Source organism: Amphibalanus amphitrite, unplaced genomic scaffold (assembly GCF_019059575.1).
Source record: "Amphibalanus amphitrite isolate SeventyFive unplaced genomic scaffold, NRLGWU_Aamphi_draft 001841F_arrow, whole genome shotgun sequence".
NCBI classification, from domain to species: Eukaryota; Metazoa; Arthropoda; class Thecostraca; order Balanomorpha; family Balanidae; genus Amphibalanus; species Amphibalanus amphitrite.
Window position 1 is genome coordinate 41,518 of NW_024883334.1, and position 16,558 is coordinate 58,075.

The following is a 16,558-nucleotide window of genomic DNA, read 5'->3' on the forward strand; positions in this document are numbered from 1 at the left end:
ATGCGAAAAAGTGCCAAGTTTGAGGTCAATTTTGAGCGTGACCTTGACCTTGACCTTTCACTTTGAGCACATTTTCAGAATCCTCAGACTCTCTTCTTTCGTTTGACAGCCAATTTTGCCGGTTTGATGCAGCCTGCCGTCCTCTAGAAGGCTTACTTTGAGATCACTACACATGTGGCGGTTTTTGCCTTTGACCTTGACCTCTGACCTTGAAAATTGACCTGAGGTCAAAAATTTTAGGTGCATTAGAATCGTCTCGTAAGGACCTTTCGTTTGGTATCGCTTTTGTTTCCGTAGCTCCCTTATTTACGGAGTTAGACAGGGGGGGGGCGAAAAACGCCCCCCCCCGGGCTGCGGTGGTTGGGATTACCCCCCGGGCCCGGCCGGGATATAGAGCAACGCACCATCAGGCATCAGTCACAGAACAGTAAGCTGGCGCATCACCTTCGACTAGGTCTAGGATCAGTAAGAATATGTGAAGGAAAAACTTTAAATGGATATGGCTGCTTGATTACTCTATTTGGTAGCAATATTTGGGGCTCTTATTAGAAGACAAATATGTTTACTGTTGGTGTGCATCGCTGCTGCGAGGAGTGGGGCATTCTTTTCGATTTAATTACATTTCTGGAGTGAGCTGAAAATTATTTAGGTGGTCAAGGGAATAATTGACATGTCTGGAGTGGTTTAGTGTTTAATATCTGTGTTTTGAATTCCAACATCAAGTTTAAAACAGGGAAGGAGGCCGTAGACACCTGTTGAACTGAAATGGAGCCTCCAACCGAGTTCACGGCGGATTCCGTCCGTGACTATATTCTGAGCAAGGGTGGAAAAGTAACAAACCATGAACTAGTGAAACATTTCAAGCCGTTTCTCACTGATCCAGTAATGAAAGGTAAGCCCGGCAGATCTTGCTGACAATACAATATGAAATTTGTTGTTACGAATGTGGCGCATGTTGACGGGTGTGGTACTTGGGCTGCCTAATTTGAAAATCATCAGGCTTGAGAAGCTTTTTTCTTAATGGAACCCTTCTCACCACAAAGAAACTACTTGGAAGAGCCAAGAATAGCACCTGAATAATCAAACAATGACACCTTAATCTGTTGCGCCAATGTCATGTGAAGTTCGTGAAACGAAGGCTAGAGTTGAGATATTTTTGTTAGCATTTGTTAATACATTTGTTTTTAAAATACAGTAGTGTTGTGCTGCCATGTGCAACAATGTCATCCAGCCTGTAATAAAGCTCTACACAAAATGAAAAATCATTTTCTCTTTGTGACTTGGTCTAAGCTGTAAACTGTTGCAAAAGTCGTATGGTCTATGATCTATACCACCGGGTTGGCAAATCAACACTGGCCCGCACCAACCCATGCTGGAAATCCGCACCATCCAATGCTGATAAAGGCCTATATTTTTAACCAGTTTCTTGATATCTGCACTTTTGACTTCTGCAATTGAAGGTATTTTATTCCCTGGTCATTGTTGTCTCCCATGTATCATTTTCTCGGACAGCCATGAGCCATACACAGTTTAACACGGTGCCCTGTTGTAGTCTGCACTGCTCCACCCAAAATCCTCACCATGCCACTAGCAAGTCCACACAGCACTTCACACCAGCCTCCGCACCAACATTACATCACTATTGGCTATTGCCTTGCTTTGTGGCCTTGACTTGCTGGATGAGACAAGCCAGGTGGCTAAAAAAACAACATGCTAGACTCTGAAGCAAAAATTCTAGATATGGCAGCAGAGCTGATGAGCTGCAACGAGAATGGTAACAAATCCGCACCAGTCAGAAACTGGTCTGGAAATTGGCACCAGTCAACATCATCCTAGTCCTGGATTTGAAACTACTCTAAACTAGGAAGTTAGCACTTTTGGGAAGTTAAAATGTTGATGAAGGTCAATATTTTTTTTTGTCTTTTTTTGTCATATTTGGGCTTGCTTGATATTCCTCCTGCTTGCACATCCATTTCACATGACTTCAAGGATGACAGTTTGATCTGCAGTGTTATAGAGTCACTAATAGATATGGTGGAATGTAGGTGTCATTGGGTTTTAGATGTTAGATGTTAGATTTTATTGCTATCATTAATGAACCTTCTCTAGCACTGGCAGTGGCAATTCTTCATCCTTGACAACACATTTTTAAAGGTGTGACCAGTGACTGCTTCGCTCTGGCCTCTGATCCGATAAGAGCTTTACGAAAAACGAGAGTGCTATCTTATTCTAATTTCAGCGTGAGGAAGCCATCGGTGCCCATTTTGACTAGTGTTTGAATAAGGGTCGCAGCAAACCCCTTGGTGACATTTTTTTTTGCCACACCCAGTTGGAGAGATAGGCACCTATATAGAAAAGGTAAAAAGTGATTGATAGCGCTCAGCGAGTTTTCTGAAAATTTGCTAGGCCATTTTTCTTTCAGGTCAATACTGAGGTCATTTTACCTGCGCCCTGCCAGAGGTGTTCGAAATGCAAGAAAATTACAAACACTTCTTGTGATTTTTTTTTCGCCGATGTCAAAGAAAACGGCGGCTCGCCCGTTCATTGAGCTGCCTTTTTTGGCACACTATTTCATGTATTTTATTTTACGCAGATTGTTAACATTTCAGACACATGCTTTCAAGTCAGGGCACCAAGTCACATAAAGTGACTTTACCTCAGAAAACGTGGTAGGTAGGTAATGCTCACGGTTCACCTGTCACCATAGCAACACCGACTGAACAATCGCATCAAAGGTTTCAGCAATTAATAAGGACATTTTTTTATTTATTTATTGCACCGCATCCGATCGTTTCACTATTATAAGGGCTATTCTGCGATCTTCGTCTGTACATGATTGCAACACATAGTTAAAAATGGATAAAATGCAAGACCTATGGATAAAATGCATATCTTTCTAGTTGAGGTTTATTTGCCATTGGGTCTACAATGCCGGGATATTTCTATCTCGCACTTCTCTGAGATGCAAAGATAAGGTCTCGAGGGTTCATAGCCAAAAATTTAGAGTTCAAGTGATAATAGGTCAATAACTGAACCATTTTTAATGAGTTTGTGTATGAAAATTATGAAAGAAAAACAAACTACTTTTAATCTATTTCTACATAGATGAATACATTTAAATATAATATTTGATTAATTAGGAAGAAACCTCAACATAGAAAGATATAGGACTCTTCATGGCTTACAAGTTTCCTCCTATCTCATAAAGAATCCTCTATACCTATCTCAGGAGCGGAGAATTGTCATAATCCCAGGGGGTGCTTTTCAGCACCTGGCGAATGGAAGCGTCAATTTTTTTAGTAGAAAAGCACATAGAAGTACGCTTTCCCGACAGCATCACTCTTCTCGTGACTTATGCAAAGCAGTTTGTGTCTCAGACGTAATTTAAGCAACCACTGTAGCACTATTATATGGTGACCTTTGAATTTCAGGGGGTGCTCGAGCACCCCCAAACCCCTAATTCTCCACCCTTGCTATATCTCATAAGGTTGACATCGATGACCATAAGCTACTGTATTGCATAAAATTTAGGCTACTGACCTGACCCTGAGACCTCACAAAATTTCAATTTTGTGCATGGGTGTCGATTTCCTCCGGGTCGGGGGGTGCCCGAGCTCTCGAAATTCCCCGCCGGCTCGGGCGGCTTGGCTTTGGAGCCCCAGCAGACGGCGCGGGTCAAGGTCACCGCTAGGGTGGCGGCGAATTTGCTACGCCCGGGGACCCCCAACTCGGCAAAAATCGACACCCATGACCTCTCAATTGCAAATAAATGGGAGAAATTTGACCTACGCCTTTTTGGACGAAAGTCATACTGATTACTGAACACTCAAACATTGGATAACAGGTCAAGATGGAATATTAAAATGGGACATTTTCGCCTGTGACCCCTCACCAGGCCCCTGGGCCCCGAGGTCAGTTCAGGTCGTTTAAGGTCTACAGGAGTTATCGACATCTGATGTGAGACATGCTAATCGATGAAAACATTTCGGATGTGTTCCAGCTCAACGATATTGATCGACCAACATGCAACATGACCTCACCCGATCTGATAACGATTTTCACCCTAGGTCAACTTTGCAAGTTGAGCTACAAGTTCAAATTATAGCTTATTGGACACGTCTTGGTGAGAGGAACAGGATGACAGTAAAACTCATGTCCTGCAAACGTTGTGTCGTAAGTTATTACAGAAAACATTTTTAACGAAATAAGTCAATTTGACACTTTCTGCCCTCTCTAGCATAAACCGTTGACGTTGAGTCAAAGCTGAGGATATTGCTATGAAGGAGCACTAAAAGGGCTATACAATGCGCCTTTCTGCGACGCTGTAGCTCTATTCGTTTCCTAGTTATGCGTGATTTTTAGAAAATTTCTCGAAAGAGGTGAAGTTTAACCTTTGATGAGCTCTGTTGGCCTTACCTTTGACCTGACCTAAAAATGATTGAGGTACTTCTTTCATGATTTTTGGCGTTCTTTTGAATGCTGCTTATCGCTTGTCACCACGTGGCCCTTAGTGATGTCAATTTCAGAAAACATATGTCCAATGTCCGTCCAATGTCCAATACTTACGTCGACTGTCCGTCCAAAAATGTCCAAGCCAGCCATTTGTCCAAAGATGTCCGACATCTACGCAATACTTTACACTCAACACCGTTAATTAATTTGCTTTTAATGTATCGTTACCAGCTCAAAAGTGGTAATCATATCGAAAGCTGAGCTTTCTAATAGCCAATCAATGTTTAACACGATTACTTTATAAGAATGTTGAGGTGTAGCAAGCGATTGTCCAAAGTTGTCCAAAGTCTGCTGTCATTGTCCAACCGAATTCCGAATTGGACATTGGACAAAATCGGAATTCCGAAGATTCAAGTTCCGATTGACACCACTAGTGGCCCTAGCGCCGAGTTAGACAGGGGTGTTCAACCCCGGCCCGGTTCGACCCCTCAACATAGTTTAACAAATTATAGATGACAAACATAAAAAACTAAAGCTGCTTGAGTTTACATTTGCTAAGGTAAGCAAACTATTTTGTTGAGACGTACCCTCCGCTTTTGCCACGGGTCGCCCGTGTCCTCAGAGGACCCGTGACCGGTCGGCGTGACTCATACCCGTCCAGTCTCCCGACGCTCGTCTCCAGCTGTATGGGCGATATCTGGAGCCTAATCAACTTCAAAGAATATACAAAACTGAAACATGCGTCCTTCCACGGAGCTGGCACACTCAGCGAATGGCTGCGCCAATGATGCTGGGTTTCCAAGAATTGTATTTATTGGTTCCATTTATCTGAATCCACGGTGTTTCTTACTAATCGGATGTTTTACTGCCCATCGCAGTTGATGTTCAAGTCTGTTTTTCATAACACGATGCTTAATTTCTGTCATTCCTGATTGATCAAAAGCTGATTTAAGTGGGTATAAGCCGACTGAGACGTCATTCAGCATGATTCACTGGAAAACCAGGTTTATCCAACCGACTTGTTCACTGAACCATCAGTCCGTCGATTTGACAAACAGTAGTCTAAAATTCTTAGGAAAAGATGCACCAATTGGCAGTTATAATATTGTAGAATAATATTGTGCAATATTTCGTCCGTGTGGAGATTTGAAATTATTTACTTGTCAATTTCTAGCCTGCTGCCATAGACTACGGTATTACAAGGCATAAAGAAGTCTGTGCTACTGCCCATTTCTTTCTTTCCTTGAACGGTTTCGCACTATCCAGTTTGTCGCTCTACTTGGTGGCATGTTCTCCACAGGAATGAGGGAGCGATGGACGTGCTTCCGTACCTCCGTCACCGTTCAATGTCCCCTGTCCAGTCCACCTTGTAAGACACCTGCCATCCCGATGGGCGGCGGCTTTGGCGACAGCACAGCCTAACATCCATTAGCAGCACATTTATCACGCACTTTTCCGTGCCCTCTGACAGCGACACTTTGCGCCGGTGGTCCTCCTTGTACCCCGTTTTCCCGTGGTGGTGGATCCATCCGGTGGCCGCCCGCCCGTCAGGCCATACTCGCGTGCCCCACTGTCGTAAGGCGCTACGCCGCCCGTCCTGCAGATACGTATCACTAGTCGAGGTGGCAGGCACGCGCGCAGACGATTTGCGCGATACACATCGCTAAAACTGGCGTCTTTCGTGTATTGTCCTGGGAGAATGGAGGGCCGCCAAGGCGTGTCGCCGTACTATCAAGTGTGTCGGCTTGATCTGCGTTTGTCATTGATCAATTATATCCTATACTAACTATGATTGGATGATAGCCATTCATGAATTGCTCAAAGCTCGTGCCCTTATATGCTTGGCGCATCTCCGGTAGCATTCTCATATGATCTGTAGTGGTATGCTATTCAGTGATGCCTCGTACTAAATTTCTGTTGCGGTGGATTTCAGCTGCTAATGGATTGATTTGACCGCAGCGGTGGCCGTCGCGTGTTGTTTGGACATGACGTCACCCGGCTGGGGCCCCACCACACAGCTCAGCATATGGCACGGCACTGCCGCCGTTAATAGCTTGATTTGGGGCTCGAATAGAGGGAGCGGAGGATGGCCAGCACGAGGAGGGAGGGAGGGAGGGGCAGAGGGGTGGGAGGAGACCCGAGTCGTGGCGCGGTTGACGACCCGGGTCCAGGGGGAGGGGACCGGGCTTCGGCCGAGGCGAGATAAGACACGCACAGTACACAGGCCGCAAAACAGGTCGGGCAGTCCAAGGCGCGCGCTCAGAGGCGGCGGACAGTGCCGAAGGGTGGAAACGAAGCGACAGGCTGTGGAAAACGATCGTGCGGTCGCAGAGGTGACGGACAAAGCGAGAGAGTGGGAATCGAGCGTCGAGCTAAGCGCTGTAAAACGAGCGAGCAGGAAAAGTAGACAAGGCCGGGAGACAGGTTTGTGGAGCGACAGAGTACCTGGTGCTCAGCAGAGGGGGACCAAGGGAGACGGACATGGCCGGTAAGTCAGGCTAGCGTGCTAGCGATACTAGTCATATAAGGAGCCTGCTGCCTGCATGGCTGACTCGCCGAAAAGTCAAGCGAATGGATTATGCTGATGCTGTGAACGAATCAATACCAGTGGGATAGACCGTTGTGCAGAGACCACATGGCAGATGTGTGTGTCCAGAGTCATTGATAGTGAACAACTGATACAATACCACCCGCTCCATCTGGGTATGAATGTATATACCGGCTCGTCGTCTATGTCACAGTAACACAGAGCGGAGAACCAACATGTCTGAACCATGTTGACCCAGTTAAATTTGCTGTTCGTCAGGTACGACAGAACCGTACCGACGCTGCTTATACACATGGCTGAATCGTGTGGGCCCATTAATGCGCCTGGTATGCCTGACCCATACCGGTGCAGAGCAGCAACATTCAACATGCATGAACCATGTAGACCCAGTTAAACTCACTGTTCGTCAGGTACACGGGCTCATTTGGCGACCGGTCTGACCCAAATCGCAGTAAAACTCGCTGTACGTCAGATATGCCTGAACCATATCGACGCAGCGCCAAGCCACACATGCCTGAACTATGTGGGCTCATTTATGCGCCGGGTACGCTTGCACCGTATCGGTACGGCAATGCAACATGCCTGATTCATGTTGACAGAGTAAAACTCGCTGTTCGTCAGATATGCCTGAACCATATCGACGCAGCTTCAAGCCACACATGCCTGAACCATGTGGGCTCATTTATGCGCCGGGTACGACTGCACCGTATCGGTGCGGCAATTCCACATGCATGAATCATGTTGACACAGTAAATCTCGCTGTTCGTCGGGTATGCCTGAACCATATCGACGCAGCGCCAAGCCACACATGCCTAAACCATGTGGGCTCATTTATGCGCCGGTTACGCCTGCACCGTATCGGTGCGGCAATGCAACATGCCTGATTCATGTTGACAGAGTAAAACTCGCTGTTCGTCAGATATGCCTGAACCATATCGACGCAGCGCCTAGTCACACATGCCTGAACCATGTGGGTTCATTTATGCGTCGGGTACGACTGCACCGTATCGGTGCGGCAATGCAACATGCATGAATCATGTTGACACAGTAAAACTCGCTGTTCGTCAGATATGCCTGAACCATATCGACGCAGCGCCAAGCCACACATGCCTGAACCATGTGGGCACATTTATGCGCCGGGTACGCCTGCACCGTATCGGTGCGGCAATTCAACATGCATGAATCATGTTGACGCTGTAAAACTCGCTGTTCGTCAGATATACCTGAACCATATCGATGCAACGCCACACATGCCTGAACCATGTGGGCTCATTATGCACCGGGTACGCCTGCACCGTATCGGTGCGGCAATGCAACATGCATGAATCATGTTGACACATTAAAACTCGCTGTTCGTCAGATATGCCTGAACCATATCGACGCAGCGCCAAGCCACACATGCCTGAACCATGTGGGCTCATTCATGCGCCGGGGCACGACTGCACCGTATCGGTGCGGCAATGCAACATGCATGAATCATGTTGACACAGTAAAACTCGCTGTTCGTCAGATATGCCTGAACCGTATCGAAGCAGCGCCAAGCCACACATGCCTGAACCATGTGGGCTCATTTATGCGCCGGGTACGCCTGCACCGTATCGGTGCGGCAATTCAACATGCATGAATCATGTTGACACTGTAAAACTCGCTGTTCGTCAGATATGCCTGAACCATATCGATGCAGCGCCAAGCCACACATGCCTGAACCATTTGGGCTCATCTATGCGCCGGGTACGCCTGCACCGTATCGGTGCGGCAATGCAACATGCATGAATCATGTTGACACAGTAAAACTCGCTGTTCGTCAGATATGCCTGAACAATATCGACGCAGCGCCAAGCCACACATGCCTGAACCATGTGGGCTCATCTATGCGCCGGGTACGCCGGCACCGTATCGGTGCGGCAATTCCACATGCATGAATCATGTTGACACAGTAAAACTCGCTGTTCGTCGGGTATGCCTGAACCATATCGACGCAGCTCCAAGCCACACATGCCTGAACCATGTGGGCTCATTTATGCGGCGGGTACGCCTGCACCGTATCGATGCGGCAATGCAACATGCCTGATTCATGTTGACAGAGTAAAAGTCGCTGTTCGTCAGATATGCCTGAACCATATCGACGCAGTGCCAAGTCACACATGCCTGAACCATGTGGGTATGTATGTATGTATGTATTTACGATCATGGGCGATCCACACATGGCGTGGCGATTACTGCCCACTCATCTATGCGCCTGGTACGCCTGAACCGTACCGATGCGGCGATTCAACATGCATGAATCATGTTGTCAGTTAAATTCGCTGTTCGTCAGGTATGCCTAAACCATATCGACGCGGCGCCTCACCTGACTAAGATGGAGCCAATGACGCTATTCGTTGGGTGCCGGGTGACGTCACCAGGACAAATGCACACATCAAAGCATTGTCGCTGTGATGGCCGCCGGGGAGTGCCAGCTGTACTTCCGCGGACGGGGCTCCCCCACCCATTCCGCTGTGCGCGCCACCGGTCGGGCGGCCAACACTCGGCCGTCAGCAGTAATAGAGCCGTTACGTCACGTCGTGACACCGCCGCCGGGCGTCGCGGCGTGTAAAACCACCGCCAGCTCACGAGGGGGAGGGGAAGGCGCGGGAGGGACGCAGGGGTCACCTCTGTGGGGCCAAGTGGTTGACCTTTTGTCCGATAACACTGGGGAGGGACCCACGACTCCAGCAGTCGGTCGGGAGCTATTTGCACAGGATAACCCCTCACGCAGTCAGGGAGGACAATGGACGCAGCGCCCAGTTAAGCGCCCGAAAGGCCTGACCCATATCGGCGTGAGGAAGCGATTGATCACGCATGAACCATGTTGACCCAGTTCAATCACTGTTCGTCGGATATGACTGAACCGTACCGACACGGCTTACAAGCCACACACGCCCGAATCACGTGGGCTCATTTGTGCGCCGGCAGTCTGCCTGACCCATATCGGCGTGAGAAATTGATCTATCAAACATGCATGACCCAGTTTCACCCAGTTAAATTTGCTGCTCGTCAGGTATACCTGAACCGTACCCCGGTATGCCTGAACCTTATCGGCGTGAAGAATCGATTGGCCAAATATGCATGACTCATGTTCACCCAGTTAGAATTCGCTATTCGTCAGGTATGCCTGAACCGTACCGACGCGGCTATAAGACACACGCGCTTGAATTACGTGGGCTCATTCATGCAACCGGTATGCCTGAAACATATCGACGCGAGGCCACATCGACGCGGCTCCCAGCCACACATGCCTGAATCATGTGGGCTCATCTATGTGCCCGGTATTCTGACACGTATCGGCGCGGCAATGCAACATGCTTGAATCATGTTGACACAGCTAAATTCGTTGTTCGTCAAGTATGCCTGAACTATATCTACGCGGCTCCCAGCCACACACGCCCGAGTCATGTGGACTTCCCTACACCGGTTCTCTGATCCGTATCGGTACGGAAATTCAGCATGCATGATCATGTTGTCACAGCTAAATTCGTTGTTCGTCAGGCATGCCTGAACCATATCTACGTGGCTCCCAGCCACACACGCTTGAATCATGTGGGCTCACATACGCCGTTTCTTTGACCCGTATCGATGAGGCGATTCAACATGCATGAATCATGTTGACAGTTAAATCCGTCGTGCGTCAGGTACGTCTAAACCATATCGACGCAGCTCCCAACCAAACATGCCTGAATCATGCGGGCCCATTTATGTGCCGGGTATTCTAACACGCATTGGTGTGGCGATTCAACATGCATGAATCATGTTGACACAGTTAAATCCGTTGTGCGTCAGGTATGCATGAACCATATCGACGCGGCCCCCAGCCACACATGCCTGAAACATGTGGGCTCATTTAGGCGCCCGGTACGCCTGACCAGTAGCGGTGCGGCAATTCAACATGCACGAATCATGTTGACAGTTAAATGCGTTGTTCGTCGTGATGCCTGAATCATATCTACGCGGCCCTCAGCCAAAAATGCCTGAATTATGTGGGCGGCTGGATTACGCGCCCGGTTCTCTGACCCGTATCGGTCAGGCGATTCAACATGCATGAACCATGTTGACCGTTAAATTAGCTGTTCGTAAAGTATGCATGAACCATATCGACGCGGCTCCAAGCCACACATGCCTGAACCATCTGGGCTCATCTACGCGTCCGGTATTCTGACACGTATTGGTGCGGCAATTCAACATGCCTGAAGCATGTTGACACAGTAAACCTCGCTGTTCGCCAGGTATGTCTGAACCGTATCGACGTATCGACGCAGCACCAAGCCACACATGCGTGCACCATGTGGGCTCATTTATGCGTCAGTTACGCCTGAACCGTATCGGGGAGGCAATTCAACATGCCTGAACCATGTTGATCCATTAAAAAACTCGCTGTTCGTCAAATATGCGTGAACCATATCGAAGCAGCACCAAGCCACAAATGCGTGAACCATGTGGGCTCATTTATGCGCCAGTTACGCCTGAACCGTATCGGAGAGGCAATTCAACATGCCTGAACCATGCTGATCATTAAAAACTCGCTGTTCGTCAGGTATGCGTGAACCACATCGACGCAGCACCAAGCCACCCATGCGTGAACCATGTGGGCTCATTTATGCGCCCGGTACGCCTGAACCGTATCGGTGAGGCACTTCCACATGCCTGAACCATGTTGACCCATTAAAAATGTATGGAACAATGGCAATTATAAGCGGTAGAGAATAAGGAGATGGGCAAACCATTAACCAATGCTGTGTGCATAAAACTGCGGCCGCTCAGCGCGGCCATCGTCGAACAGGCGCACATAGACGCTTGGCGGCTCCGCGTCGACTTTAGACGCTTGGCTCCGCGCCGACTTGGACTTTGCCGTCGCTGGGGAATAACACACCCTAAGGACACCTGGCGACCCTGTTTTGCACCAGGCACCAGGCCACCAGCAGCATGACGTCCGCTGGTCCATGCATATCGCCAGCAGCACGGCTTCGGATGGTGTCAATAAAAAGGACGCAATGGCGGTGCCAGGCAAACATGTCAATTTCAAATAACGCCGTCTAGCGTTCGTCAAACGCGAAAGTGGATATGAGGGTGGTCTATGGCCACGGTGGTGCTATTGGTTCTGGACGGCCGTTGCGGTAATAAAGCTACACCCCCAGAAAACCGACAAACAAGAGAGGGACCGTGGGACGGGCCCGTCCGTCCCGTAGTCGGACGTCGGACGGGGAGGAAAGTGAGGGAGAGAGGGGGAGGGAGAGGAAAGAGAGAGAGAGAGAGAGAGTGGGGAGAGAGGGGGGTTCGGCGACATGGGGAAGGGAAGTGTTCGTCAGTGTGTGCGGACGCTAGAAAAGGGGGACCTGGCGTAACTCATAACACTAATCGCCGCGTCGGCGGGCCGATGGGAAGTGCAAACAGCAGACAGACGGACACGGCAGGCTATGGAACTGCGAACAAAACACTGTTCATGCCGAACGTCGTGTGCATTGCCAACAATCAGGATACCTATATAACCGCGTACATTCTGCTCCGTTGGCGAGTTTGGCGTCTTGTTATCGATCATGATATGAACGATAACGCGATTTGGGTGCAGACGGCCATTAACAGCCAATACTGGACAACAGATCTGGGGAGCGTACGGTATGAGACACCCTAATCAGTAATAGGGCCCACCTATTAGCTTGATTTGGGGCTCGAATAGAGGGAGCGGAGGATGGCCAGCACGAGGAGGGAGGGAGGGAGGGGCAGAGGGGTGGGAGGAGACCCGAGTCGTGGCGCGGTTGACGACCCGGGTCCAGGGGGAGGGGACCGGGCTTCGGCCGAGGCGAGATAAGACACGCACAGTACACAGGCCGCAAAACAGGTCGGGCAGTCCAAGGCGCGCGCTCAGAGGCGGCGGACAGTGCCGAAGGGTGGAAACGAAGCGACAGGCTGTGGAAAACGATCCCCTCCCACCCTCCCCAATAGCAACTTTCAATCCAAAAATACCGTCCTATAGACACATTCGTCGTCGGCCTAAGTCTTGTTATCGATCATGATATGAACGATAACGCGATTTGGGTGCAGACCACAGACGACCGGCGGCGATCCCGATGCAGTCACTTCTGTGCATTTTCTCCAAGGTCGCAATGCCTGGTGACATTTACGTGCTGTTTGCCCACTTGACTACCGGTTCGCTAGTCATGCCGTGTTGTGGAGACATTTCGAAGCTGTTTCTTGTGTTCGCTGCCAGTAAGATTGACAGACAACGAGCAAATGAAAGAGCTTGCAAATATCCAGCGAAAGATGTTCAGCGTGTTTTGGTTGTCTTTCTGCCCCGGTGCACATGTCACACGGTGTCGACATGAACACCAACCAGCTGACCGCGGTCGTCTCGCCAGTCAGCTGACTGGTACTCAGCTGACAGAGGTATGACACGCTCTTTACTAGGTCGGACAGCTGGCGGCCAGCGTCGCCAAGTGAAACAGCTCGCGTGCTGCTGTAGACTGGGACAGGGTGTGATGTCCCTCGCTAAACGGCAGGTGTTGTCCGCGTGTGTCTGTCACCACCTATCTGACGGAGTCGCTCTGTCGTTTCAGACACGGCGCGCACCCAGTTCAAGGAGTACGTCAATATGCTGGCCAGCATCAAACTAGAGGACGGTGAGAAGTACCTGGTGCTGAAGAAGAAGTACCGCCAGGGCCTGTTGGCCGAGGTGCTGAGCGACGTCGGCTCCGAGTACAGTTACGTGTCGCAGAGCACGACAGGCAGCACGCCCGACCCGCCCGACCTGGGCCTGCCGCCGCCGCGCGCCCCGCCGCCGTACCGGCCGCCGCCGCCGGCGCCTGTGCCGGCTCCGTTCCCCGGGCCGGCGCCGTACCAGCCGCCGGGCGCGTACAGCCCGACGTACCGGGCCGTACCGGCGCCGGGCGGGCCCCCGCCGGGACCACCGGGCCCCTATGGTGGTCCCCCGCCGGGGCCGTACGTCGGTCCTCCCAGCCCGGCCGCCTCGCGCAACTCCATGACCATGGAGCGGAGTCCGGCGCTGGACGAATACTACCACGTCCCCGAGAGCCGCCCGCTGGCCGACCCGCAGCCTGTCGGCCTGCCGCCCGCACCGCCGCCCGAGCTGTGGGCCCGCTCGGCACCGCGCCGGCCCGCCGAGCAGCCGCCGACGCGCCGCCAGGCCCCGCTACCGACACCGCCTCCACCGCCGGCTGAGCCGGCTGAGTGGCGGCCGGCGCTCCCGGTGGACCGACCGACGCCCCCGATGGAGAGAGCGGCGCCCCCGATGGAGAGACCGACACCCCCGACGGATCTCCCCGTGGAGCGGCGACCGCCGCCGGCCGCCGAGCCGAGCCCCGACCGACCGTCACCGATGGACGGCGAGCCGGCGCCTCCCGTGCCGCCCCGCCGCCGCTCCATGGGCAAAGAGAACCAGACACCACCGCCGGCGGACGCTGCGTCCTCAGCAGAGGCCGAGGCTGCCAGAGAGGTGAGGATGTCGGCCACTGAGTGGGGCGCGCACGGCTGTAGGAGGGGTGCTCTACAGGTGCTCTGCCGGTGCTCTGTCGCGCTGACCGCTCCCCTGGATAGGCCGGGAATGGCTGTCACAGCGATGCACGCTGTAGGGATCTGCCGTGTGTGGGCCACGTGTGAGAGTGTGAGTGTGTGGGCTGCTGCCGATGGGGTGCACTGTGTGTCGTGGCCGTGGTGAGCGGCAGGGGTGAGCACGAGCGACCCAACCCCCTGATCTGCTGGTAGAGTGCTGCCGAGGAGGAGCGACAGAAGAAGATCAGCGTCAAGGAGCAGACGCAGAAGTTCAACCGGATCGCCTCGGAGTCTCAGATCCTGCAGCCGAAGCAGCTCAACAAGCGGCGCGACAGAGGCGACAAGGTGGGTCGCGGTGGGACGACGGGGAACAGCGAGATAGGGGCAGACTGGGACATTGTAGTCGGCACAATGCTGATGCACGCCGCAAAATTCATCGTTAATAACATCGGTAAAAGAACATCACTTGTTTATATCATTCGGTCTGGCTTAGACTTTTAACTCGATAGACATATTGTACCATTAACATAATCAGTTTATAAAGCACCCACATGTGAGCAATGTCCAATTTTGTCCCATTTAATTGGGGTTTTAGAGAGCTCATTCCGTTTCTGTTTACGTGCCTACTTACACGCGCCTTCGATAAGCCTTATCTGCAGAGATGAACTCCAGACTCTGCGTGCCGATACTCAATCTACCCGGACCTCACCCCGAGGCGTGCAGTCTGACGGTCGTGATTAGGCTAATCACCAGCCACTTAACCACTTGATGAGGCTGACGGGAATCAAACCGGGCACTGGGGCAGTGAGGGATGGTTCGCCGCTGCAGCTGATCTCGATGTATAATGGGTCGTTTCAAGCCGTGCGATGACGCGGCTGCTGGTTTGTGCCTGTGGAGCTTCTGCCCACTAGCTGGATTTATGACGGGCGATTTGTGCCTGTAAAGTTCTTGTCCACTAGCTGGGTGTGTGACGCGCCGCAGCCGATGCATACGTGTGCGGAGTGTCCACTGTTGTGTGACGACCTGCCTGTATTACAGACTCCAGTGGATGACGAGGATACATCTTCTACAGCCACGGTAAGTAGCTGGGTGTCGTGGAACCGTTTGTGGCCACCGCTGAGAAGCGGCTGCGACGGAAACCGTGGCAGATTACCGCTACCAGCGTATAGGCAGGGGTCATCGAACTCGGGACCTCTCGTTAGAACTGATGGACTGTCTGCTGTGATAGGGCTCTACTGCGTGCACTGGGCTCGGGTATTGATGGCTGAATCTTCGGCTTTGGGACGGGAGTGATCGCTATGGAATGGCTGTGCGACTTTCTCAGTTTTCGCAAATCTGCCGCGCAACATTGAACTTCCAATGTTGTCATGGGGCTGTAGGCAATTCCCACTGAAATGTTTTCATGCCTGTCGAAGTCACCCGACCCTCCATGTCGACTCCAAACTCCGTTCCGTGCTGCTGCTGAAGCATACATCCTCCATGTATGGCTTCTTCTGACTTTCTCACTTCTTAAAACTCTGTTTAAATTTCCTGACCTCGTGAATTTTATGTCTCCTGCTCTGACCTGTAAAACAGGTCTGCATCTCTTGAACTCGTTACTCCTTTGCGTCCATTTGCCAAAATTTTATGCTCTCTGACTTCGAGTTGATATCCTGACCTCTTTGAGCATGATCTGACATCACGTGGCCTGACCTTGACCTGACATTGACCCGTTCACCCCGGCGCAGTTCGAGGGCATCAACAAGGACTGGCTTCTGGTGAGCAGCTCCTGCAAGTACATGGAGATTGTGCGCATGCTGAAGGACAACCCGAAGCTGGCCAAACACAAGGTTAGTCCCGCCGAGGCGGCGTATGGCGTTGGCTGTGCTTGCAATCATTGGGTGTCAATGGTGTCTACTTGGTGATCTCGTGTGCCTTGGCCTCGCCTATTGGTGCGGACTGGTGAACTCAGAAGGTAAACCGGCCTCGTGGCCAAATCTGGGAGACACTGGCTCTCTACAAACCTAAGACACTGGCACA

The 16,558-nt window shown here is 51.2% G+C and overlaps 1 protein-coding gene across 1 annotated transcript in view; it reads left to right on the forward strand.

The window, feature by feature from the left end:
• Window positions 1-564: 564 nt before the first annotated feature.
• Window positions 565-16,558, forward strand: part of LOC122375447 (fibrous sheath CABYR-binding protein-like) — a gene marked incomplete at its 3' end in the record, with an annotated part of 46,194 nt that continues 30,200 nt past the window's right edge. Inside the window, exons 1-5 of the mRNA XM_043354841.1 lie at window positions 565-892; window positions 13,588-14,483; window positions 14,753-14,884; window positions 15,578-15,616; window positions 16,267-16,368. Of these exons, the coding sequence (XP_043210776.1) occupies window positions 766-892; window positions 13,588-14,483; window positions 14,753-14,884; window positions 15,578-15,616; window positions 16,267-16,368 (1,296 nt within the window). The remainder of the gene's footprint in view (window positions 893-13,587; window positions 14,484-14,752; window positions 14,885-15,577; window positions 15,617-16,266; window positions 16,369-16,558) is intronic.